This window comes from Nicrophorus vespilloides, unplaced genomic scaffold (assembly GCF_001412225.1).
Source record: "Nicrophorus vespilloides isolate i.1.1-1 unplaced genomic scaffold, Nicve_v1.0, whole genome shotgun sequence".
Lineage (NCBI taxonomy): Eukaryota > Metazoa > Arthropoda > Insecta > Coleoptera > Silphidae > Nicrophorus > Nicrophorus vespilloides.
The window spans coordinates 84,829-109,895 of NW_017098920.1; the positions used below are offsets into that span (position 1 = coordinate 84,829).

Here is a 25,067-nt window from a genome sequence, read left to right on the forward strand (position 1 = left end):
GCAATTTTCAAACATTCGAACTGATCGAAACCGTACTATGCGATGTAGTTTTAATAGATTTCATTTAAACTAATAGATATCTTATTTACTTTACTAAACATTATTTTTTTCAATTTGATTGGAGGATCTAGGTTGCATTGAAATGTATAAGATTCTCAATTGTTTATGCAATTAGCAAACAAAAAAAAGTTGGGGCTTTATTCAATAATTTAACAAATTCATACAGCACATCGGATAAATATAAATATATATAATATATATATATGTACAATGCAAGTTAACGATTACTTAATTTAGACACATATTATTTTCTTCATTTATATATGTATATATATATAATATAACTTATGGCAGTTCATGCTTAATCGAAACAAGTTGCACCGCATTATTTTTACTTTCATTTAAATCGATCGAGTAATCATAAATCATCATCATATTTTTTTTTATAACAACATTCACTATGCTACGAGAAAACTAATTTAACACCCTGTACAATAAAAATACTCAATAGCTGTAAGAACGTGACAGAAGTCAAGTAGTAATTAAGTAATTAACAAGGTGAACAGATTATATGTTTATATAATAATAATAGTAAATAGCGTTTTATTCGAACCGATGCGAAAAATTGTATAATTATATATATATGTATAAATCATTACAAACAATTAGAGAGGTTCTTTTTTTTTATTACTAATTCTTAATTGACTGAATATTATTATTACTATGCTAAGTTTTTATATAAATTAATGTTTAAGAGTTTCGAGAGATCAATTAAGTACGGTTTCGTTAACAAAAAAAAAAAACAATATAATCAGCTGACGTTGTACTTGCTTTACAATTATTATGGTCTTTTTTTTTATCTCGGTAAGCTTTGCTTAAAAGTAAGTCTAGGTCGAACGGTACAATATGTTGAACGGAAGAGCTCTATCGTTCAGTCACTTAATTACTGTTTAATTTTATTCATTTAATTATCATTATTTTTTTGGTGTGTATGTGCATATTATTAATATTTTTTTTTCTTTTTGGTAAGCCACTAAAAGTTGAAGCGCTCCATCGTGGGCTTCTTCGGTCTGCGGAGAATTGAAACTCGTTCGAAATCGGTCTTGGACGGTCTTCCATAATCATCGCTGAAGAAATTCGGTTCGCATTTCTTCCATCATCATCATCATCGTCTTTTTTTTTGTTTAAGTCCTACTCAAGTGATTCTAAAAAAACATCGCGTGCATTAGTACATTCTGGCAGTGTGTCGTTCGTCGATGCTGCTTAGATCTTAAGTGAGGAGACGTCGTCCGGTCATCTCGTTTTTTCCTCACGCTACTTACCACGGGTCTATAACGAAATCCAGATAATCAAATTCCCGACATTTGAAATACCGACATAGTGGAAATCATAATCCTGATACTGAAAATCGCAAGAGTATCGAAATCCCGACATCATTTTTTTACAAATGAATTTAAAAATGAACGTTATTACTCACTACGTCAATCAAAAACGAACATCGATATTCTATTGTTTAGAGCAGGGGTTCCCAAACTTTTTCGGTTTACAGCGACCTTAATGTATCAGAATTTTTCGCGGTGTCCCAAGTCAAAACATTGGTCTATCTCAGGACGAAATTTATGTTAATAATAGGTGAAGTAAAAAGTTCTGAGGTTTTTTTTGTTACATGAGCCATATCTCACGATGTATACGTTGCATCTTATCATTCTATACTGTGACTTAAAGGCGACATAACGCTTTAAAAAAGTTATTTGACAGTTTTATGTTTAGTGAATCCAGTTGTGTGTTAGAGCATTCCAGAATGGAGGTAAAAAAAAGAGAGAATTCGGTATATTCTTCAGTACCACTACGACCAAAGTATCACCACGAGTAGGAGTAAGCGGCCAAAAAAATATATTGTTTATGGACTCAATACAGTATCGAATGCAATAACAAAGCGTTGGTTCCAACGCTTCTGTTCTGGTAATATGGATGTCGAAGATGAGAATCATCAAAAATGTTGATAAAATCATGTAAATCGTCGAGTTGGATCGATATGCGAGCACTTATTCCATTGCCCATGAACTGAAGATTAGCAAGAAAACCGTTTGGAACATTTGCATAAGGATGATCTCACGAAGAAGCTCGAAGTATGGGACAAAACGCTCGGAACTTTTCACTTCACCCAATATATAAGATTTCTCGCATCCCTGTAGTACAGCTAGTTTGGAAGCCCCTGTAATTTACTGGAACCGTGTTTTATAGCTACGCTAATGTATTTTTTTTATTCATGTAGAAAATAATAACGCTTATTTTTAAATACGTTTGTTTAACTTTCGGGATTTTGTATACTGTCGGGAAATTGATAATGTCGGAATTTCGATACTGTAGAAATTTGGGTACTGTCGGAATTTTGTTACTTTAAGGATGTCCGGTATTGGAATTTGAACACTGTCGGAATTACGGTTGTCGGGGTTTTTAATTGTCGGGATTTTGATCAGAACCGACTTACCACACATATACAAACACCGGAATGTGAATACGAGTGGGAATGATGGAAGGAGTTTGTTTTTTTTTTTGGGGAATCGGGAAAGAGTCGAAGAGAAGAATAAGTATATACGGTTTGTAATTTTTTTTTTGTTGTTTTTTTTTTTGAAATAGGAATGTCGTATATTAATCAACATTTATAAAATATTTTAAATTGTAACAAACATGACTAGATTCGTACTGATTCACAAATAAATGACAATGAGCGGCGTCGGACTCGCAATAATAATAATAATCATAATAATAATAATAATATTCGGTTGGTGCGGGGGGGAGGACGGCCAGCACTCGCGCGTTGTTTTTTTTTAGTTGTTGTTGTTGTTGTTTATATTTTATAACCTCATCATTCGCGAGATCTTCATCATCATTATCGCACATACACACACAATCACACACATATACACACACGCACACTGCATCCGTTGAAAGTGTCGCTTCTTCTGCTGCAACTTGGGTCGATTGAATTGTTGATTTCCTGTTTGGTTTTAGTTGGTTGATTGATTGATTGATATCGTTGATGGTTTCTTTTGTTGGTAGGCTGAGTGAGGGTTGATTGGTTGGTTATTTCGGTGGGGGGACGCTGCAGGAAGACCGATTCCTCCGCACCGCCCCGCGTCTTTATCTTCTTCTTCTCGTGGCCGCCATCGCCGCCGACGAAAAAAATCATCTTATTTATTTATATCCAAAACATTTCTCCTTTTTACATATTGTTTGTGTATGACTGTTAGCAATTCTTAATTTTCTCCATAGTTTTGCCCACTTCTTTAGAAAAAAAAAACTTTACTTTCTTTATATATGTATTAAAAAATCCTCATTAATTATTACTTCATCTGCACACTTTCTCCACACATATATATATTATTTTTTTTTTAGAATTTTTTTCTTTCAACTTTACATATTTTTTATTCCTTTTACCATTTACATAATATATTCAATATATATAAAAAAAAACGTGCGTTCACGTACATACGCATCCTTAAATGTTAATTACTTTTGGTATTATTTCCTTTCTCGCGCATCTCATCTTAGTACTCCCACTTATCATTTTTTTTATCATTCTCTCTTTTACACATTCGCATACATTTTTGTTTTGTTATCATAAGCAAAAAAGGAAATCGTAACGCAACCATCCGGGAAATGAAACCAAAACGGTTCAAAGTTCACACGACTGTTGTTCTCCCTTGTTTTTAATCCCATTTATTCAATATATATATATGTATAGAGGTTTCTTTTTTCTGTTGTTGTTGTTTGTTAAGTACAGTTTTTCAACGCAACTTTCAACTATCCGAAAACGTCACTTTGAACCGCCAACTCGATTCAACTTTTAAATCAAACTTTTATGTTCCTTAAATGGAAATTAATCGAGTATGTTTTATCCCATAATTGAACTTAGCTTACTTATTTTTTTTTTCAACATTTAGGAAAGTCAACTAATTTAAGGTCAATTCAATAAAAGAATACTTTAGTTTTCATTTCAAAATGAAAATTATGATTGGAAATAACAAATTGCATGTAGTGTTTAGAATTGATCATTATGAATTAGAAAGTTTGATTCATAGAAAGAAGAATTAGCAGTTTGTCTTCTATTATGAAGACAATTATTACTATGCTTAGAAGGCCTTGAACGGAACAGAAATACAGAAGTGATTAAGTTTCAAAATTACTTGTTTTTAAAGCCTGTTTATTTTAGTATAATTATTAAGAGAGAATTGACTCTAAAGTCAACTGAAATTTGAGATAAGACTCATATAATTTGTAAATCTAAGACGGCTTACTTTTTAATTAGCTTTGGATTAAATAACAATATTTGTCGTTGCAATTAAGTTTCAAATCTATACTTAGTAATACAGCATAACTTGATTGAAAGAGTTACTTTACTGAATAGATGTTAAAGTTACTGTTTTCGATACATTGAATTTTTTATGTCTTCTAAATGCGTTTAAATACTAGTTTTAACTTGTTGATTGGTTCAAAGTGACTGTTTTCTCTATTTGAATGCGATCGAAAAACTGCAATTGTATAACAATGAAATAGAATGCAGCGTGGACTTTGTTTTAACGGATGGCGCACGCTTGAACCGCGATACTTGCTGCACCCGATGACGCAATTTGGAACGTTATGAATAATAACAGATTTAACCGGATTCAACTAGAGGCGCCGTTCGAGCGTACGTACATAGTTAAAACAAGCAAACTTAACCGTAGGTTTTGGAGTTTCGGTTTCGCGAATGCGTTTCAAAACGACGATTTATTTTCTCATTTCTTTTTGCGATATCTTACTTCCTCGTGTAATTATTTTTTTCGAATTTAACACCAAAACGCGAGAGCTGCCCCACGCAGATCGGAAAATAAAGGAGACGCGACGGAGGGGGCGGTGGTTGTGACACGGCGGGCCTCGCGATTCCTCCTGAGTTAAACGGACGGCAGGTTAAACCCAGGTTCTTGGTTGAAGGTCGTTCAATGGCAGTCACTCGTCGACGATGGTTCGCTCGTCATCATATTAGCGCATTAAACTAAATGTATAAAAATGTGGATAAGATTGTGAACCGGGGTTTAAGCGCCGAACGGGCGGGGGGCGAAGGAATCCGAGCCGAGCACCACGAAAAAGACGAAAAAAAAAATAATAATAATAAAATAATAGAAATAGAAAATAAATTATTATGCAATTTGATGCGGCGTACAAAAATTCTTCGAAATCCGGAATCTCCAGCTCCTGTTGCTTGCTCGTTAATTATTTACTAATTAATTATCGTTTTTGTTTGTTTGTTTTTTTTTTGTTGTTGTTATTTAAATATTTGTTTTTTTTTTTGCGGCCGATAAAATCCTCTTGCAGTGTTTATTAATTTCGCTAATTTTGCTCGATTAGAAAAATTCTCCAATTTTTTTTTATTTGGTGATTCTTATTATTTTCTTTTTCTTCTTTTTGATTATTGATTATCTACACAGTAATTGATTAATTTTTAATAATTAGCGTTTTTTTTTTCCTCGAACTCCCGTTATTTTATTTACTTTAAGTGTTTTTTGTTTGTTGTTGTTGTTTTTCTTTTAAACTCTATCGGTTTTCACTGTCTTCTCTCATTTGCAAACATGCTTTCTTTCTTTCTATTTAACATTTCTCTTTCATTCTTGCTATCATTGTCGTCCTCTAGTGCTGGGTTGCCGATCTTAGCATCACGATGAATCCTCCTCCACTTCATATTCTCATTTCTTTGCTCAAATGATACATATACGTATGTATGCACATGTGCACGCACATAATTGTACACACGTACATACGTACGTTTATGTATTGCGAAGGGTCGCGGGGGCTGGGGGCGGCTGGAAGCGGGGCGGGGGGCGCGCGCCGCCCCGCACGCTCGGGTGGATATGTAACAAGGGCTAAAGCTAATCCAACCCTAAGTAATTAATAATGTATGTAGGTAGTTTAATATTATTTATTTATTTATTATTCCATTGTTTTTTTTTTTGGTTTAATATACGTTTTTCGCGTGTTTTTTTTTTTGGTTTAATTAAATTTTATATAATCTTGTTTAATTGGTATTTTGAAGCTTCACACAGCCCGAGATTATACAACAAGCACTTAAAACAGTGCCGACTAAATAGAGTTCGGGGTGAGCGCACTACAGGCGGCATATTTTTTTTTGGTTTAATTTAATTACCGATTTTTTTTAAAATAGTTTTTTTTTTGGTTTGTTTAAATATTATCCCATTTTACGAACAACGAAAAAATAAAAATAGAGATAGATAGAGAGAGAGAGAGAGAGAGATTGATAGAGAGAGAAAAAAGGTAAATCATAGTCGAAACGAAACAGATGTTCCTTGTTTTCCTCTCGTTACGATGTACGTTATCATCATTTGTTTGTTTTGGTTTAGTTAAATTTCATTATCCTCGGATTATTAGATCTTCCGCGCTTTATTGTTTGTTTATAAGTTTTACTTTCAATTCACGAAGAGGGGGCAGGGGTCGTTTTTGTGATTTTACATAGATTTTGCATTCTCTTTGCATTGATAATTTAGTTATATAATTATAATAACATCATTTTTTGTTTTGTTTTTAATTTATTATTTCTTTTTTATCCTGTTGCGCCTCCTCGTCCTTCTCCTCTTCCTCCGTCTCGTCCTCATCCTCATCCTCTTCATCCTTCATCATCTTTAGCTCCTTCCTTATTGGGGTGTGGGCGTGGGGCGACGGGCGGAGTTGGTTTCTCGAGATAGACGCACATCCTCTTCCCGTCGCGGCTTCGCATCCTCCTCTTCATTTCACATAATTTTTCATTAATTATTATTTCCTTTTTTTTATTTAAATCTCTTCTTCCTCCTCTTCTGCTTCTTCATTTTTAAATTATTATGTATATTATTTATAATATTATGTATAATTTATTACTCTAAGAGTTTGGTTTTCATTTTTTTTTCCTTTCGTACTTTGTTTTTGTGATTTTTTTTTGGTTTACTTTGTTTTAATAATTTATTTATTTATTTGGCAGGATATCTCACCCGAAACAAACCGCGATACAAAAGTACCAAATCGGTGGCGGAGGCAGTTCAGTGAGGGTCCGGAGCACTGCACGCACATACTGATGTGAGGACGGCTTGACGCGAAGCAGCCGTGGGCGCAGCGCATCCGTCACTGTAAAAGAGAACAAACAGAAGGATTTCATTTTCATTTTACTGAAGACTCACTACTCTGAAAGACAAACGAAACCAGAATATAATGATCCTACTCATTAAGGTGACTTTCTTTTAGTTCATATTCTTTCGATGGTTCTTTTAACTAAAGTAATTGGAGAGACCTTACATCAACCACAAATCACTGATATATTTATCTAGCTTTAATTATTTACTGAAAATATGTTTTCTTCAATAGAAAATGAAACAAATTTAAATTAAGTTTTTCAAGACTCTTCATTCTTTCAATTATTTAATTTCATACTTCAATGTTTGGTGGATTTTATTTTCCATTTATTAAGAAATAAACTTAACTACTTTATGTACTTTTTCGTACGTAAATTGAAGGAATTCTTAATAAAAAAATAGTAATGTTTATTGCATCAGTCGATGAAAAAAACATGTAGAAATAAAAATAAGTAGCAATTAAGTTAATTGAAGATTATAATCTGGTGTCAAACAAAAATTAATATAATTAATGAAGTAAATAGTAAAAAGTAAGTCGTGAAAATAATATGAATTACGAATAAAGTAATAGGGAAGGTCTGGAGTTTGATGTAGACGAGTGCATGTAATCTTAAGAGCATAGTTTTAATTGCTTTCAGAATAATAAGTTATAAAGAGGCTCATAGCTTTCGTAGTTGTTGGAAGTACAACTCGAGAACCTTCTCACCTGAAACTTTGAATTAATTAAACAAAATTAGTTTCGGTTAAGTTTTTTTTTGTTATAAAAAATTAACGCTGAAATAGTTTAATCTCATTAGTTCTTTGTGCTGAATTTATCATAGGAATTAACTGGAGCCCTATAGAATAAGCTATGTAAATTGTGTATATGTGTAATTTAGATTTCGTACAGCTGCTGCATGGATTCAAATCAGGTCAGACTTTGTCGGATTTAATTAGAAGCCGTTGAGTAGTGATAACACTTTGCAGACCGTACATACATCATGCACCATTCAAACCACCTACAGTTTCCTCCAGAATGCTTTCATTAATTGCCTGTTAGGAGTTAGACAAGACGCATTTATTGTATAGTCGTTTTAATTAGAAGGTTGGGACAGATTTGTAGGAAATGCATGTTGGAAATATGTTTAAAAAAATTAATTTTAGTGGTTTATGAGGGAAAGGTATGACTATTTTTTGTGAATGATTTGTGGAAAAACTTATAGCCTTTATTCTACTTGAGTTATTTCCTACAATTGGCAAATACAGTTTTTTTTTTTCTAATTGACAGAGACTACTATTTATTAAAATGGAGATATTACAAAGTAATAATTGAGCAAAATTGATGAAAATCTTAAATTTTACATTATAAATGTAAATCTTCAATCGGGTTTTATTTACCTCGTAGTCAGACGTCAGTCTCAATGCTCATGGCGTTGATGTTGTTGTTGTGGCGCGGATTGCAGTTCTGCTTCCGAGCGAGCTGATCGCGCGTCACAAGAAGACCCTCCTCGAGTTCCACCAGATCCGACGAGGATTCACTCAGAGAACTCTTCTTCATGTGCTGGCCAAGCGTCCCCGGGAGGTACGGACAGCTTGTGACATGATTGAAGTTCTGAGACTGCATCTCCTCCTGGTCTGTTTCACGATGGTAGAAATAGTTGAAATTTGAAACTATTACGGGCACTGGCAGTGCAATCGTCAGTACACCAGCTATGGCGCATAATGAACCAACAATCTTCCCCCAAACGCCCACCGGCCTAAATCGCACGAGAACAAACAGAGAAAAAAATAGATACATTAATACCATCGTGTAGTGAACATCAAAAGAATCGAATAACAAGAAAAAATACAAAAAAAAACAAACACAAACAAAAACCAAGAAGAAGAATGTAAGAAAACACACAAATGAACATAAGAAAACGAAAAGGAGAGCACATGAGACCAAAACACAGGTAGTTATTTATAGACGCATAAGCAAGATCATTTCCAATTGCTTGTTGTTGTTCGTTACTTAAAGTGTTTTAATTCACATGCGCACCATTAAATCATCATCTCAAAGATCAAACATGCATTTGACTGCGTTAAATTAACGAGTATCTATTATTCTTTTACAGTTCGAATAGATATCAGTTAAATTAAGTATTCAAAGCATAAGACTAAGCGAAGAGGCGGGGATGAAATATAAAATAAGGGAATTGTTGTTTTTGCGGATATCACGTTTTCTTAATTGAAAATGTGATATTTTTGGTAAGTGTTGCAAAATTTTAGTGCAAATGTAGTAGTATAGTAACATGCAAGCCAGGCGGATTTTGTTGAAATCCGTTAGAAAATTCTTTGTTCCCTTTGGTGTCGAGGAGACTCTAACTTTAACACCATTCAACCTTTGGTTCGCACTTTTTACATTTTTTTTTCAATCTGATCTTAGGATCTGATGGAAGCAGCGACATCAAGCACACATATATAAAAATATTTGTATATAAATATATAGAGAGAAAGAGCGCAGTTACAACACTTAGAGATTGTAAATAAATAATTATAAAAGTAAACATAAAATACATCTTATAATAATTACAATTATAACTAGAGCTATTCAATAGAGATTTCGAGGAGGGGCGGTTCAGATTGGAACGGGTTATTTTTTGGATAAGAGATAGAGAAAGCATAGATGAAAGAAATAGAGAAATAGACAGAGAGAGAGATAAAGAGTTTTAGTCCATCCTAGAAAACGTCAAAACATGTGGATCCATGATTTAGTTACGTTTGATAAATTGATGCTGCGATAAATTTTGATCGTTCGTTAATAATGCAAATACACACATGGTGGTGTGGAAACAACTGCGAGTTAATAAAACAAACACAAAGAACAATGGTGGGTCAAAGAATTTTCTGGCGGTATTATGTTTAGAGATTCGTGAGCGGAATTAGTAGAATTGGTGAACGAGTTATTGGTAATAATGTAATCATAAGGGTCGCGGCGACCATCTGCTGTTCTTATTATCATTATCATAATTACTGTTTAGGTAGTATTGATATTAAGTTTAAAGTTAGTGTGTATCCAACTACGGTGGAGAGAGGCAACTAAATTTGAATTATGTGTATACATCATACGTCATGTCGCCGTAGCCGACGGTCGTCATGGTGACCACTGCCCACCAGAACGCGTCTGGGATGGACTTGAAGAAGGAGTTCTCGGAGCCCGCCTCGGCGAAGTAGACGGCACTCGAGAACAGCACGACACCTGCAAGGAGGAGAAAGTGGGGTTCAGATTCGGACACGGCTACTGTACCTCATGTCGCCGTAGCCGACGGTGGTCATCGTCACAACGGCCCACCAGAAAGCGTCCGGGATGGACTTGAAGAAGGACTGCTCGCTGCCTGCCTCCGCGAAGTACACGGTGCTGGAGAAGAGCACCACGCCTGCAACAGAGAGTAGAGAGCGACGGGGAGGACGCGCCCGGGGGGTTGACGGTGTTATCTGTGTCTGCAGACAATTTGATGGTACGAGGCGTTTACAAATGTACGTCTCGTACCATCATTTACCGTTTTGCACGACTGAAAATTCTGGAGAGAAAGTGGGCATAGAACAACCCAAGAAAAAGAAAGACAGAAAAAGATAGATAGAAGTGGTATGGACAGTGATGTGCTGCTATGGGTGATTCGCATAGCTTCTTCAGAACCGTTTCCTAAAAAATATATAACAAACACAATACTTTACATTGCAGTGAATTTATAGTTAATTGTATAGTGTGTTTGCTATTTTTCATATTAATGAGTATTATCTGCGCATAGTTAATGTAAAGTTATATTTAAACTGATATACAATACTTTGAGCTTGTTGAACTATTTACGATGTCAACATCTTCATTATATCTGAATACCTAGATCGTTTGTTCTAAGTGTATGAGAAAGGTTGATCTCTTTAGCAGCACATCACTGGCGACGAGGTAATGTTGTCTCACCGATAAAAAGGAAGAAGATGAGTAGACCGAGTTCACGCATACTGGCTTTCAGCGTTCTGCCGAGGATCTGAAGTCCTTTACTGTGTCTGCTGAGTTTGAAGATGCGGAAGACTCGCACGAGCCTGATCACCCTGAGGATTGCCAGCGACATGGCTTGGTTGGTGCTCTTGTCCTGCGGCGAGACGGGCGCTCTGAGTATGTGGGCCGTGTCCTCCTCCTCGGCGACGACGGTGGCCAGAGTGATGAAGTAGGGAATGATGGCGATGATGTCGATGATGTTCATGACGTCCCGGAAGAAGTTGAGCTTGTTTGGGCACGCCAGGAAGCGCACGGACAACTCGAACGTGAACCAGATGATACAAATAGTCTCGATGAGGAAGAACGGGTCCGTGATGTCCGGCACCTCGTCCTCCTCAATCTTGGTGCCGTTGGTCGTGGTGTTGAACACCTTGTAATGTTTGAACTCGGGCAGCGTCTCCAGACAGAAAATAACAATGGACAGAAGTATAACGAACACGGATATGATGGCGACCACGCGCGCCGCTTGCGATGACTCGGGATACTCGAAGAGCAGCCACACGTTGCGCTGGAACTCGTGCGACGGTAGCGGCTTTTCCTCCTCTTTGATGAAGCCCTCGTCCTCTCGGAACTTGTTGATCGCCAGTTCACCGAGCTCGTAGAACTTGATCTCCTCGGAGAAGACGTCCAGCGGAACGTTGACGGGCCTTCGCAGACGCCCTCCGCTCTGGTAGTAGTAGAGGATGGCGTCGAAGGAAGGCCTGTTGCGGTCGAAGAAGTACTCATTGCGCAGCGGGTCGAAGTACCGGATCCGACGAGCTGGGTCACCCAGCAACGTGTCCGGGAACTGGTTCAGCGTACGAAGCTGGGTCTCGAACCGGAGGCCGCTCACATTTATCACGACCCTCTCACAGAAGTCGTGGTCGTGCGGGATAGGCTCGAAGTGGGCTACGCCAGTGAACTGGGAGTGGGGGGTGTGCCCGTCCTCTTCCTGGCTGCTGAGCTTGGGCAGCGACCTACAACAACACACATTCCATCATTTCTTACTCATTAGCCTTCAACTAACATCTTAACATCTTTATTTCATCACATTCACATCCAATATTTTTCATTAACCCTAATCGTTCATATCTAAAACCTTGTATTTCAATGTCGCTCAATCACACAAATGATTAGGATCCTTAAATTCCTAATTCTAATTACATTCACATTTTTGGTTTTATCCTGCAAACTTCATTACATACATACTCTCAAATATACTCATATGGATTTTAATCAAAAATTTCATCATAGTTCCATTTAAAATAGTATGTGAAGTAAAATTTTTAATCAGAAATTTAAATATTTGTTCAATTTCAAATTATTAGACACTATTTCTAGAATTTTGAAGTACATATTTTTACTAAAATGTTCAAATAATTATGTAAGGCGTGAAGATAATCTCTTATTGGAAGAAGTTTACGTGACACCATGACACTATATGTATAAGTACAACATAAGTAATGTATGTTCTGTACTGTTCGCTGATATTTTACTTGGTTCAATGATTCTTTTGGCTAAAAGAAAAGAGAAGTAGTATAAGATGATGAAAAAAAAAAACAAACCGAATCCGTATAATGTCAACAACAACAATACCGGTCTGCCATGGGTTGGGTTTCTGGTGATAAATCGTGCCAGCAAGGCTCGAGCACAAATTCGCAGCAGTAAGTCTCTGTCATAGTGTTCGGAATGCCAAATATCAACTAAACCGTGCGACCTCGGGCATTTTTACCGGCAAAATTTTTTAGCGTTTATCTTTCCATTTCAATACCGCACAACATTCTTTTCCCCGCAACCTTTCAAAAGGACAAAAAAATGTTAACAATTGGTTCAACTTTATTGTCACAGTTCAATACGTGCATAACATTTGTTACGTTCAAAATACCTTTGTCAATGCAGGTCCACCATACATTTTTTTTCATTTTCTTTATGCAATCATATTTTAAAAAAAAAACTATTGATTATATTTAATTTTATAATCTTGATATAATAATTCATATTTCGAACAAGTGTACGCTTTTCTTATAAGAATATATAAAGTAATATTTCCTATACAAGCGAAGTGTGAGACAAATGTGAATACATGATGCAAGAAATAACGAGAAATAAATAAAATTATATTATTTTCTTGAATGATATTTTTAAAATAAATAATAATTTTAAGGTGATAAAAGAATTCTTCGTCATTCACACACACAACCAAAAGCTTTTTCATCATAAAATCAGTAACATAATAATACTAATCTTTATTGAAAGAATATATATAATAAAAATAATTGAAGAAATAATTAACAGTTACAAAGGGATATTGAACATAGGTCTTTCCGACCAGAATAAATACATGTTTTCTAATAATTTCAGTAATATGTGCATATATTAAATAAGCTAACTAATAAACAAATGTAAAGACATACTCCTTCTTACTGTTCCTTTTGGATAACTTTCTGACTATAGCGTGTGGTACCTCGGTGACAGGTTCTCCTATTTTAAACATGTGTACCCGAGAGCATAGAGCATTTAGGTTCCGAAATCACGGTCGGCCGGGTTCATGGCAAGTTGATCGCGGTTTGTGCCAATTAGGTTCGCACGAAACACGACATTTCCGGGCTCCTAATTGGCGTAATGAAACTACCGACCGGAGGAGCGATGTGAGCGAGGACTTCGAGCACTGATGATAGCTGATAGTAGGAGTAGCAATAACCGATGGCGAGAACAAATGCGTTCGGAAAGGGACACCACCGATTTATAAATGGATTGTCTTTTTCCGTTTGTCACCCATTTGTGTGTCGCCCGGCTGCGTATCCTTGCCACGACGTCGACCTCCGCATGCTTAACACCTTTCTAAGACTTCCCCACAACCCTTTCCAGAACCACGTGTTCATAACAATAATATAATTTCATTAGAAGTTTGCATTCGTCTCGTCTATGAAACATATAAGTATGTGCGAATCGTTGAATCCTCGATAGCTGTATGGTAAGTTTTTGGGTTGTTAGATGGGTAGTTAGAAATTCATCTGAAAGCCATGCGCGTTGTTAAGCCGGCCGGCTTTTACGGCCGAATTAAACTTTATCATCGAGAAAGCTATTTTGGATAGGCGCTAGAGCGGGAGAGCTATCAGGAACGCAATTAGAAATTTGCGGCACTTTTGGATGAGTGCCAAAACATTGTTATTTTTTTCTCTCTTCTGCCCCAGTGTCTCTGGGCGCGCGCGTGTTCCTATACGTGTACTATATAGTACGGTCTGTATGTAGTAGTAGCAGCAGCACGTATCTGTGTATAATAGGCTACAGCTCTAAATCTGCTCCACCTCCACAACCTATGCCATGCGTTCGTTCGTTCCATCAGCAACGATGACGTCGTCGAGCCGATGCGGTGAATGGCGCTATGACGTCAGCGTAGCAGGAACTGGGTCGTTTGACCCATTGACACATACAGGGGCAAGGAGGGGTCCGCCCTCTCCCTCTCATGTACATAAGCCACCCCAACGAACAGAAGATGGGATTCGCGAACGGCGGAGGATGGCGTGTGTCCGCGCGCACACGATCGATGTGCTCCGAACATCCTCACCAAGAGAAGAACGAATGTTTCTGAAAGATGGATCGGCTCATGCTTTTCTTTCTTGTTTTGTCCGCGTTAATGAGCCGATGAATATTTCAGATTTTCGGTGGCCATCGTCAAAGAGAGGTGATGAACGTGAAACCCAAAGGGATGCGAAAAATTCACCCGCGAGGGCTAGTTTGTGTGGCGGGACCTATTGCGGGGTAGATCAACTGAATGAGAATGGAATGGAAACCTTTCTTTCGTTTTTAATAACGCCGACGTTTACTTTTGTAATCAATGCTGCTGAAAATCTCGAAGAAACCTTACAAAAACATACTCAAGATTTATACTTTTTTGCATTCCGTTTACCCACTTCCATTACAAACTTATTAAGGTTTAATGTATTCTTTTTGTACAACACTACGGAACATACTTATATAAGTCTTTTAATGTTTTCAGTTAACTATCTCATATAAAGTTAATAATAATTTGATTTTTTTATCAATAACTAATGTTTATTACATATTAGACTGTGAACTATGCAATAAAATATAATTTATTTTAATTTAATTTACACAACCATTAAATTAATCTGTATATTAGGGCTGTTTTAAGTTTTATATGTGATTGGCAATAAATATTATTAATCTAAATATAATTCAATTATAATTTATGTTCTAGATGTAAAAATAATTAAAGAATCTACAAAATAAATTTAGTATGTTTCATTTGAAATCAGTGTATGAAAAACGAGTATCAATAGTCGATAAAATTATTTTTAGATTTTAGACGATCGTATAATTGAAACGAGATGAACTAATTTCGCCTTGTGTCAAGTTCAGTGGGAACTAAATTTACATTGCCGATGAGATACTTCGAATCAATGAAGCTTACTTAGATCTAATTTAAATCAAATGTTGAATTGAGACGACGTAAGTAAAGTCAGTTGTACTGGTTTTTTGACATTTGTACGTGACAATAAATTGGTACTAGTTAATACATATAATAACGGCAAGGCGAGTTGATGTTTCAGCATTTTAAAAATAATCTATGACCGTTCTTCGGCTTCAAATAATAATAATAACACTGTAAGTTATTTCGTTCTCGGGCTCAAACAGGACGGGAAGAAAACATAAACATTTCTTGCCGCCTCAATAATAATCCGCAAGTAAATCTAATCCGAACGCATTTTCTCTGCTGTAATTTCGTGTAGACAAAACATCATCATTTTCCTTGTTTCCAGAAAATATGCCATATAATCTATCAATTCATTATATATTATATATCTTATTTTTATGAAGATTTATTATAAAATTGTCTATAAGTTAAATTTATAACCAACTTTTTAATAATGTCTATGACAGAGAACTTACTACTACTTACTATTTAATTAAATTAAGTATAATTAACACTTTCAGAGTTGCATAAATTCATTTCGTCTAATTAGTAATATCAACGTTTTTACTCTTTTTTAATATTGTTTTTAAAATTTCTGAAGCAGTTTTAGTGTTATTATTAGATTAAGACTCATGAATTGCAAGATCATTACTGTTTACAAATTATATTAATATAAAAAAATCCATGTCCAAAAAAATAACCAGTAACTACTTTTATCACATCTTTGTTTGCCTAACATGATTTTCCAAAACTTGAATAAGGTGAATGTGACAAAGAATGAAAATAAATTTATTTACTCAGGTTCTAATTGATATTAGTTCTATAATTCTATTAATGGGTATTGGAGTTTGTAGAAAGGTTATTCATTTCAGTTAGTAGATGTGCAAAATATGGTTTATGTATGGGGAAAATGATAAACACTCTGGGGAATTCAAATTGTATAGCAGGCGAAGGTATTATTTTTTGCAAATTGCCGGAAAATCGTTATTGTATAATTGGGGAAACAGTTGTTTGTTTTTCATATAAATATATATATATCTACACTTTATAGAAGGGGATGTATATGCGTGGATCTATTTAGTGGTGTAATAAATAATTCGATTCCACTATGGAGCGATTACAGTTTTATGGAGGGGGCGCGTCTGTCCGGCCCTTGTAAAATTCGCGTATCGCATCCCCTGCGGGCCCTATGCTGGGGGGATGACGAGGGGTGTGCGAGAGGCATAGGCGGTTGGTAGGTACAAGAGGGGAGAGGGATGGTAGGCAGGCAGGCAAGCAGGAGGAGGCGGCGGCGGCGGTTGCTGGGCAGATGACGATATTGAGCAGCACCCCCCGCGCGCGCCGCGACGCCGATCGATCCGAAGCCAAATTTATCGCAACGATGCCTCTTCCTCCGCCACAACGAAGGAATCCACAACACGAGTGTCCTCTCACCTATTTCCATCAATTACACTACAACAATCCTAACAATATTCTGCAGAACCCTTCGACGGTGGTGCTCACTTCAGCACAACTTTTATATCGTTTCGCCGAGATCTTTCGAGTTTGAACTACTTTCCATTATACCCTCTATTCTCATCATGCAAACGCGACAACAAATCCAGAACTACCACCTCATCCCCTAACCCAAAACAAAAAAAAAACTATGGGGAAAGAGATGGGTTTCAGTTCAAATTTCTGAATAAACATTTTACATTCGCAGAATTTCCATAATTTTTGCATGGTTTGCTCGATAATTGGCTCAGTTTTAACGGCGCGACACCCCCTGATTGATCTCCGCTTGCGCTTGCGTCGCGACGCTCTCGCACATGGCCTACTAGACTAATCGAAACAATGTTTCACGCTCGTTGTGTGTGTGTGTGTGTGTGTGTGTGCGAGAGCGGCTTTTTACTCCCGTTGTTGTTTTCTTTTTGTTCGCTTTGTTTCATTTGGGGTCGGCGTTTTTGGTCTAGTTTGCTTTCAATCCAACTTTCGATTGTTTCGGTCGGTTTTTAGAACCGCCGCCCCACCTCACGAACCGTTTGCATGCATATTTGACTGCTCCTGATTCGGGATTTGAGGAATCCCCGGCTCGGGATCGATTAAGAACGCTGTGATACGAATTAGAAATTTATAGGCTGCGAGTTATGATGGGAATATCCGAAGATCGGAATTTACTACGCCAATCGCGCTGTAGTAAATTGTATATGCATTACGAACTTCCAGCCATGTCACCCCCCCTAAATCTGTCATTTATTAACTAACACGGATTTCAACTTCACAAGAGATTAGTGCCTACAAATATGTTTAATACAGCGACACGATCGGCCATTTCAGCTTTCCGATTTTGCAATACATGGATGACCACTACATCATGGTCTAAATTTAAATTAACTCCCTATATAACATAATACATCTAATTTAAAACAATATATTCAGTATAATGTAGTGTTTTGGTACAGACAAAAATAAGAAAAAAATATTCATTTATAGTTTGGAAATGTAAAATGAGAGTAGTCTCATTTTTAGTTTATTTTACAGATAATATAAATTTGAAAATAATTATTTATATTCTTTATTACTGTATTACTTACTGTATTATTATACAAATAAACTTTTCTCAATAGTGTTTACTGCAAATAGTTGTGATTTATGTAGTACTTGTATAAGTTACTGGTTTAGAATTGTGAGTATCCTACTTTGAAAGAAAATAGATGTGGTAACGTCAGCATGTTGTATGCGTTGTTGTGGATACTGCCGATGATGGTTGCGGTGAGTGGTGAACTTTAGAGAACGAAGCTGGCTGTATGTATGTGTTGCGTTGTGTTCTGTTTCCATTTCCAATAATTATAGACGACGTTCGAGGGAAATAGAGGAAGCAGCAGAGTGAGTGTAGATGGACTGAAAGTGCGGAAGTGCGAGCGAGGCGATGCATTAATCAATAATGATTATTGTTTATGTTTCGAGCCTTGTATAAAATTAATCCACCTGGACTATTTTAAATATGATCTATAAATGTTCGCTGGATGTGTATGTACGTGTACGTGGAAAAGCGGGCTTTGAAGGACGTCTAGCCGACCAACCATTGTTCTAGCGACATCGCAGACCATTCACACAATTCATGCAGTCTCTTTCGTTCTCATTCATTATCCGTTTGCGTTAAAACCATTCCTATTCACAAACTGCAAATCATTAATATTTTCTGCAATTCCAAATACGTCTCTATTCGAACTACATTCACTTCTTAAAAACACATAAAATGCGTAGTTAAATTTTTGTATGCTAAGCGAATATACGTGAATCGGATGATCAATTTTTGCATTTATAATTTTGTAAAACACTAATTTATATGTATTTTACTACTTATTAATTGCATCCTGAAGTAAAATAGAAATATATTTTTTATTATAAATGTAGCAAATTCTTACAAATAATTACAAATTTCCTTGTAATATTTCATATGCTTAACAAAAATATCCAACATTTTTAAGAATTATGTGAAAGGTCAGGTTTGGAGCACATGAACATGAAGATACATATGTCATTTTTGTCTATTTTAAATTACATATGAATTTACAAATATTCCCATCTCCGAAGTAAAATTACTTAAAATTCTGTATTTTGTATTATAATTTTGTAAAAGGTCAAATTTCTAATATTCCTATATGAAAATTGAGAGATATACAACAATAATAAAGTATTTATAATCAAAATCGTTGTAGCTTCTTTCGTTCTTTTTATATATGTTTTGTTGAAACTAACCAAGACAGCTAGAAATAAAACTTTTTGTCTCCAATTGCCGATTTTATTTCATGTAATTCTCTAATCAAGATAAACTTAAATGGGAAATGTATCAATAGCTTTATTAAAGCTTTGTAAAGCATATCTTTTATTATTAGTTTGTAACATATCAGGATTGTAAAATTACTTACTTATCTATTATGTGATACGATAGATGCGAATGTCGTTAACGTTGAAATTTGAGTGTCCTTTGTTCTCGTTTATTTTCCTTTTATATAAAAGACGTGTTTACTAACTATTATTTCCTTCTCAGTTATTACATTTTCCAATTAAAGTTTAAGTGAAGATTTGTAAAGTTGCTAATATATTATTCAATGTAATTGAGTAAAACGTCAAGACTGGAAATATATCAAACAAGATTGGAACAATCTTTCTTTTCCATTATGTGATACGATAGATGCGAATGTCGTTAATGTTGAAATCAATTATTTTAGTATCCTTTGTTCTCATTTATTTTCCTTTTATATAAATTTACTATCGTGTGTTATTCCTTTCTCACTTCTTCCAATTAAAGTTTAATTGAAGCTTTGTAAAGTTGCCAATATATCATTCATTGTAATTGAGCAAAAGGTCAAGATTGGAACGGTGCAATATGAAAATTGGAGTTTCAATCGTCGTCAATGCAGAAATTACCACTCATCCAGTCGTTTCTTAATTACATTTTTTGATTCGTCGAATATGCGAGTGGATTTCTGAAGTACTGAGTAGTAATGCATATGCATGCGCCTTGGTAGAGACATCATTAAAAATACTCGTGGTACTTAACGCCTTGAGTACTGCAGATACCTTAACTGCTTTTTAAATATAGACATTTATCCTGCTTTTTTATGCATGATATTTGTTTATTTTCAATGTCGACATTTTCGTACGTTACTTTCGAGTGCACTCCTTAAGTTTATTTGTGGCATCCAGTTGATTGTCCTTGCGACGTCATGCATATCCTGGCTGTAGCAACTAAATAATTATATACATCAACTTCAGATTTAATTTACATCTTACAGTTTGTTTGTTTCATAATAGTTAAGAGTTGCAATTTATAACGTTCAGGATAAACTTTCATAAGAAATTGATGAGGTAATCGCAAATCGTTGGTATTAATTTAAAATGAGACGTGATTCAGGATGAGAACTCCGCAATGTAAACTAGGTTTAAGGCTTTTGAAGTTCGAGCAATAAGCTCCCTGCTGCTTGAACTTTAACTGCATCTCAAATGAATGGTCTTGGCAAAGTTCGGTGTCAGTTTGTGATAGATTAGTCTATTGGGGTGATTTTAATTACTTCTCTCGTTTCCTGCAGCTTACTTAATTGCCACTTCTATTTGTACTCATGTGGATCATATGAATCATCATCTTCATAGTCAGTTAATCAAATCATTTAAGCTAATAATGTTATAAAAATTATATACACAAATATGAATGTAAAGCTGAAATATTAATTATTATTAAAAATATGAAAATTAAGAATAAAAGGGAAGAAAGACTTTTGTTTGAATAATGTTTTTTTTTCTGTCTATACAAAACGTTACAAATTTCATATTGGATGGGTTTGCAATTATTGAAATGTATTTTGGGAACACTGCACACGGAAGCCAATTCGAAATGGTCCCCTAAGCCTTCGCGTCATCCCCGCATTGCGGGTCATCCCTGTGCGGTAACTACATTACTGCATACGCCCTAACAAACTCGGGGGGTCAAATCTTTCAAACACAACACACGGGGAAAATAGAATAATCCCCTGCAAACCCTTGTAAAATTATACTGCAAACATAACTAGAGCCATACAAGTGAAGATATATCGTGTTCATTAAAGCAAAACATTATAAGTCATATTTTAGTTCTAACATAATTAGTTATTTCTTAATTTAAACATAAATTTCAATATCTTTAATAGCTTCATATGTTGTTATTATCCTAAGACAAGGGTCGGAAAACTTGATTGATAATTTTCAATGTAAGTTTAGTATTAAAAAAATATTTATGTTAATAAATGAAAATAAGTATTCTTAATTTATACCTTAATAAAATTAAGCAATGTATCCAGAGGTTACTACTTGAATGGATTTTTTTTTGCAGATGAAAATTATTAATTTGAGAATATTTATTCCACCAAATGTCTCAATGAAATTAATAAGATGAAAGAAGTCTTATAATGTAAAATTACATAATTCTTTTCGTTGCAGAATCTAACTATACAAATAACTACTATTACGAAATACGGTGAGAACAATATAAAGTTTGTTTTCTGGGATTAGATGTTTCTTGTTTTAAAGTATATAAACGATAATAAGATGAAACGATAATAAAGTCATGGTTCTGACACATTTGTAGGAACCGTTGTACATACTAAATTCATTTTGTAAGTCGGGTGGATGTAAAAAGATAAATTTGGTCCACGTGCCCGTGCGAAATGCACGTGTTCCACGGGCCGGAGCTTGCGTCGAGGGGTTTGGTTGGTCGGATGAGATATATACGCAGTGAGGAAGAGCAAGAGAGAGAGAGAGAGAGAGAGAACGAAAGACAGAGAGCTGCGGGGGCGGCGGACTCGCCCCCTCGGAGCTTTTTCGCCGGTGGAAAATCGATGAGACGCCGCCGCCTCCTCCTCCGACGGTTGCGTAACCGCGAGCTTTTCAGATGACCCCCGCGACCAATACGGGTGTGTACCTAATCCGCACTGCTACACATATAAATCCATCTGTACGTGCACACTCAAACCCATACACACACACACAGGCTACTTCAATGTTTTCGAACGTCCTTAAAGCCTACGTTAAAAATAAACCCGACTCGACCGATATAATCATTTCGGACGCCAATATTTCCGATTGAAAACAAACAAATGACGTGCAATTCGTTCATTATTACAAGAAAAAAAGGTCGCTCTCCGGTCTAATTACCAATTAATTGTGATCGTAATTACACTGTTGTCGAACGCTTGATTATGCTGTTTTTCGTGTTCACCAAACAATGGTGCTTTGTTCGCAATCCGCTGCCATTTGCTACCGTTTGCAGACTTTTCAATCGTTATCACAACCTCATTGACACAATATACATCACGACACAATAATATTAATCAGTAGTACAGATCCAATTTATTTCAAATTTTCTGAATAAAATCAGTGGACGAATTACAAATCTTTGTCCCACTTGTAAAATATTATTTGGGCCCTTAAATTGCTCAGGATTTATTAAAGTAGTGAGGTACTCAGACAATTTTAATTTGAGATCCCTCCCCCATTTAAAAATAGAGAACATCATAGTAACAGTTTCAAAAATTTGAAGTGTTCTCGAAGGGCGCCACACTAAGAATGTCCCGGGCCCTAAACATCAGTTACTTTTGTAATAAATTTACAATCAATCTGTTAATCTGTTATTTCAATTGTACATACTTGTTGGTATTTGTCACTTCTGCATAGGTTATTTGTTTTATGTTGTAAGGAAAAGGAGATTCTTGTTTATTGATGTTTTTTTTTTTTATAAATTAGTCTACATTTCTTTTATGTTAGTCTCTCCAAATTTTATAGAAATGAAAATACTTTCAATATTACTTATTTTTATTTTACACATTTCCATAAGTATTTTAATTGTAATTTCTACATGATTGCAAAGTTATATTTACTAACTCAATAATATAATTAGATACAATAGATTTTGATATTAATCCTATTAGGTTCCTAGGATTTAGTAAAATTTTTTTTTCTAATAATTTATACATCTATATTATAAAATATATTTCTAAAAAATATTTCCTGGTAGTAAATTAATTATTACAATATGTAATTTACTTTACTTTTAATACAATTATTTGAGAAGATTACACTTGATGTTGTATTTGTCTAAACGTGCTGTATTATCTTCATCTTCAAGGTTATATTAAATTGAAAATATTTGAACGTATGATTTGAAATCACGTGTCACAAAACATCAAATTACAAGTGGAAAGTCAAAATGTGTGAACGACTTCGATGCGCCAGCCGTTGGCCATGATCCAAAGTATTTGTGCCAAAAATATTGTATTTCAATTAAAATAAAAAGGCCAAAATCATGTGTGACTACCATAAAAGTTAAATATCAGTTATAAACGAAGAATTTCTCATTCGACTATGGATATTTTCTATGAGATGTCAAATTTGACAAGGGTGTCATGATCGTAGGTTTCAGTCAAAATCGCCTTCGGTGCGTCAACTGTTGGCCGTGGATTGAACTAATCGTGCCAAAAAAGTTTTTGGAATTTTGATGATGAATATAGAGAAAAGAAGCAGTATAGAAATTATGAATGAGAATCAAAAGCGCTAGGCTTTATTTTAAGATTTGAAAAATTGTAATGTTCATTAATAATTCTGATAATAATTATGGATAATTTTAATAGTTAAGAAGAAATGTTTGAATAATTGTAACAATTGACAATGATTTATTAATTATAATATTTTTTATTAAAAAAAATCTTTGTAAAATAGATGCAAATATCTATTTTTATTAATATATTTAAGTTTATATAATGTAAGTTATTTTGAATACGCGTGATCTTGGCTTTCCGAGTTCGAAATCTGGGTAAACGCAATGCAGATGCAACATTACTATAATCTGCACATTCAGAAAGGAGAAAAAAGAGGAATAAAAAAAAATGCGTACACACTCGGCGATATTTGGCATGAATTCAGGTCTAAGAAAAGCCTCGTGTTTTCGAAAGCGAACGGTTTGTTATTGCATCGAACGTTTTCCTTGTGGCCTCAACATCGATTTGCAAACGATTTCATTAATGAAATACCAAAGATAAACTAAAAATATAGCGCACAGCGATTTACTCGCACCTGCAACTAATCACCTTTCAAAGTAAAACATTAATTTAATAACAATTTGTTTTAATTGCAATAAATTATTCGACAAATTAACGAAGTAAAATGATGCACACTTAATGTATGCTTTAACAAGGAAAAGTCATTGTTACGTAATTTATAAATTATATGGGACAAAATGTAAATATAAACAGTGGATGTATTTTAAGAGTTTTATTCCAGTTCGGTATTCTGAAAATAGTACTGAAAATCAGCTGTTGGTGTTAAAGATAAATTTCGTGTCCATTTCACGTTTACTTTTATTTTTCGTGCGCCACCAACGCACACGCAGATGTAAATCATGTCTCTGCATCATTCCAATGCACATTTTGCTTTATTGCAGTTTCATCAATCTTCTTGGAATAGTCTCGAGGTCGGATGGTAACAATCAGAAGAAAGTACGGAGGATATAGAGGAACGGAAGTGGGAGATGCACAGCTCGCAATTTGCAAGTTCATTAAATTTAATTAATCTGTAAACCGAATTATTTCCGTTTCCTGCCCTTGTATATATTTTTCATCTCGTTCTTGGCTCAATTCCAAGCAAAATATACTAACTGTAAGATATTTTTTTTTTTAATTATAATATTACATTTAATAATAATATTATTCAAGGGCAAATCTAATAATTAAAACTTTATTTTTTATTGTAAAATTATATAACATCATTTCCTCTCATTTTAATACAATATAATCAACGTAATTAACTTAATGTAACAAAGTAAGAAACTTTGTAAAGTATTAACAAGAAACATGTTCCACATATTGTTTTCGTCAATAGATCTGAAATCATCATAATTTATGTATTATTTGGGAAGGAAGTTATATTTATAATTAATTATTATTAAAATATTTGAAAATTATGTAAT

General features: G+C 34.9%; 1 protein-coding gene across 6 annotated transcripts in view; it reads right to left on the minus strand.

The window, feature by feature from the left end:
* Window positions 1–1,018: 1,018 nt before the first annotated feature.
* Window positions 1,019–25,067, minus strand: part of LOC108563596 (potassium voltage-gated channel protein Shaker) — a 63,482-nt gene continuing 39,433 nt past the window's right edge. For 2 of the 6 annotated variants that reach the window (XM_017922322.1, XM_017922318.1), the window contains exons 2-5: window positions 11,095–12,128; window positions 10,245–10,374; window positions 8,535–8,893; window positions 6,943–7,152 (exon numbers count right to left, since the gene is read on the minus strand). In XM_017922322.1, the coding sequence (XP_017777811.1) occupies window positions 8,542–8,893; window positions 10,245–10,374; window positions 11,095–12,128 (1,516 nt within the window). In that variant the 3' untranslated portion in view covers window positions 6,943–7,152; window positions 8,535–8,541. Of the gene's footprint in view, window positions 1,206–6,942; window positions 7,153–8,534; window positions 8,894–10,244; window positions 10,375–10,422; window positions 10,553–11,094; window positions 12,129–12,747; window positions 12,839–13,565; window positions 13,704–25,067 lie in introns of those variants that run through there. The other 4 variants (XR_001891097.1, XM_017922321.1, XM_017922320.1 and 1 more) reach the window with 4 other exon arrangements.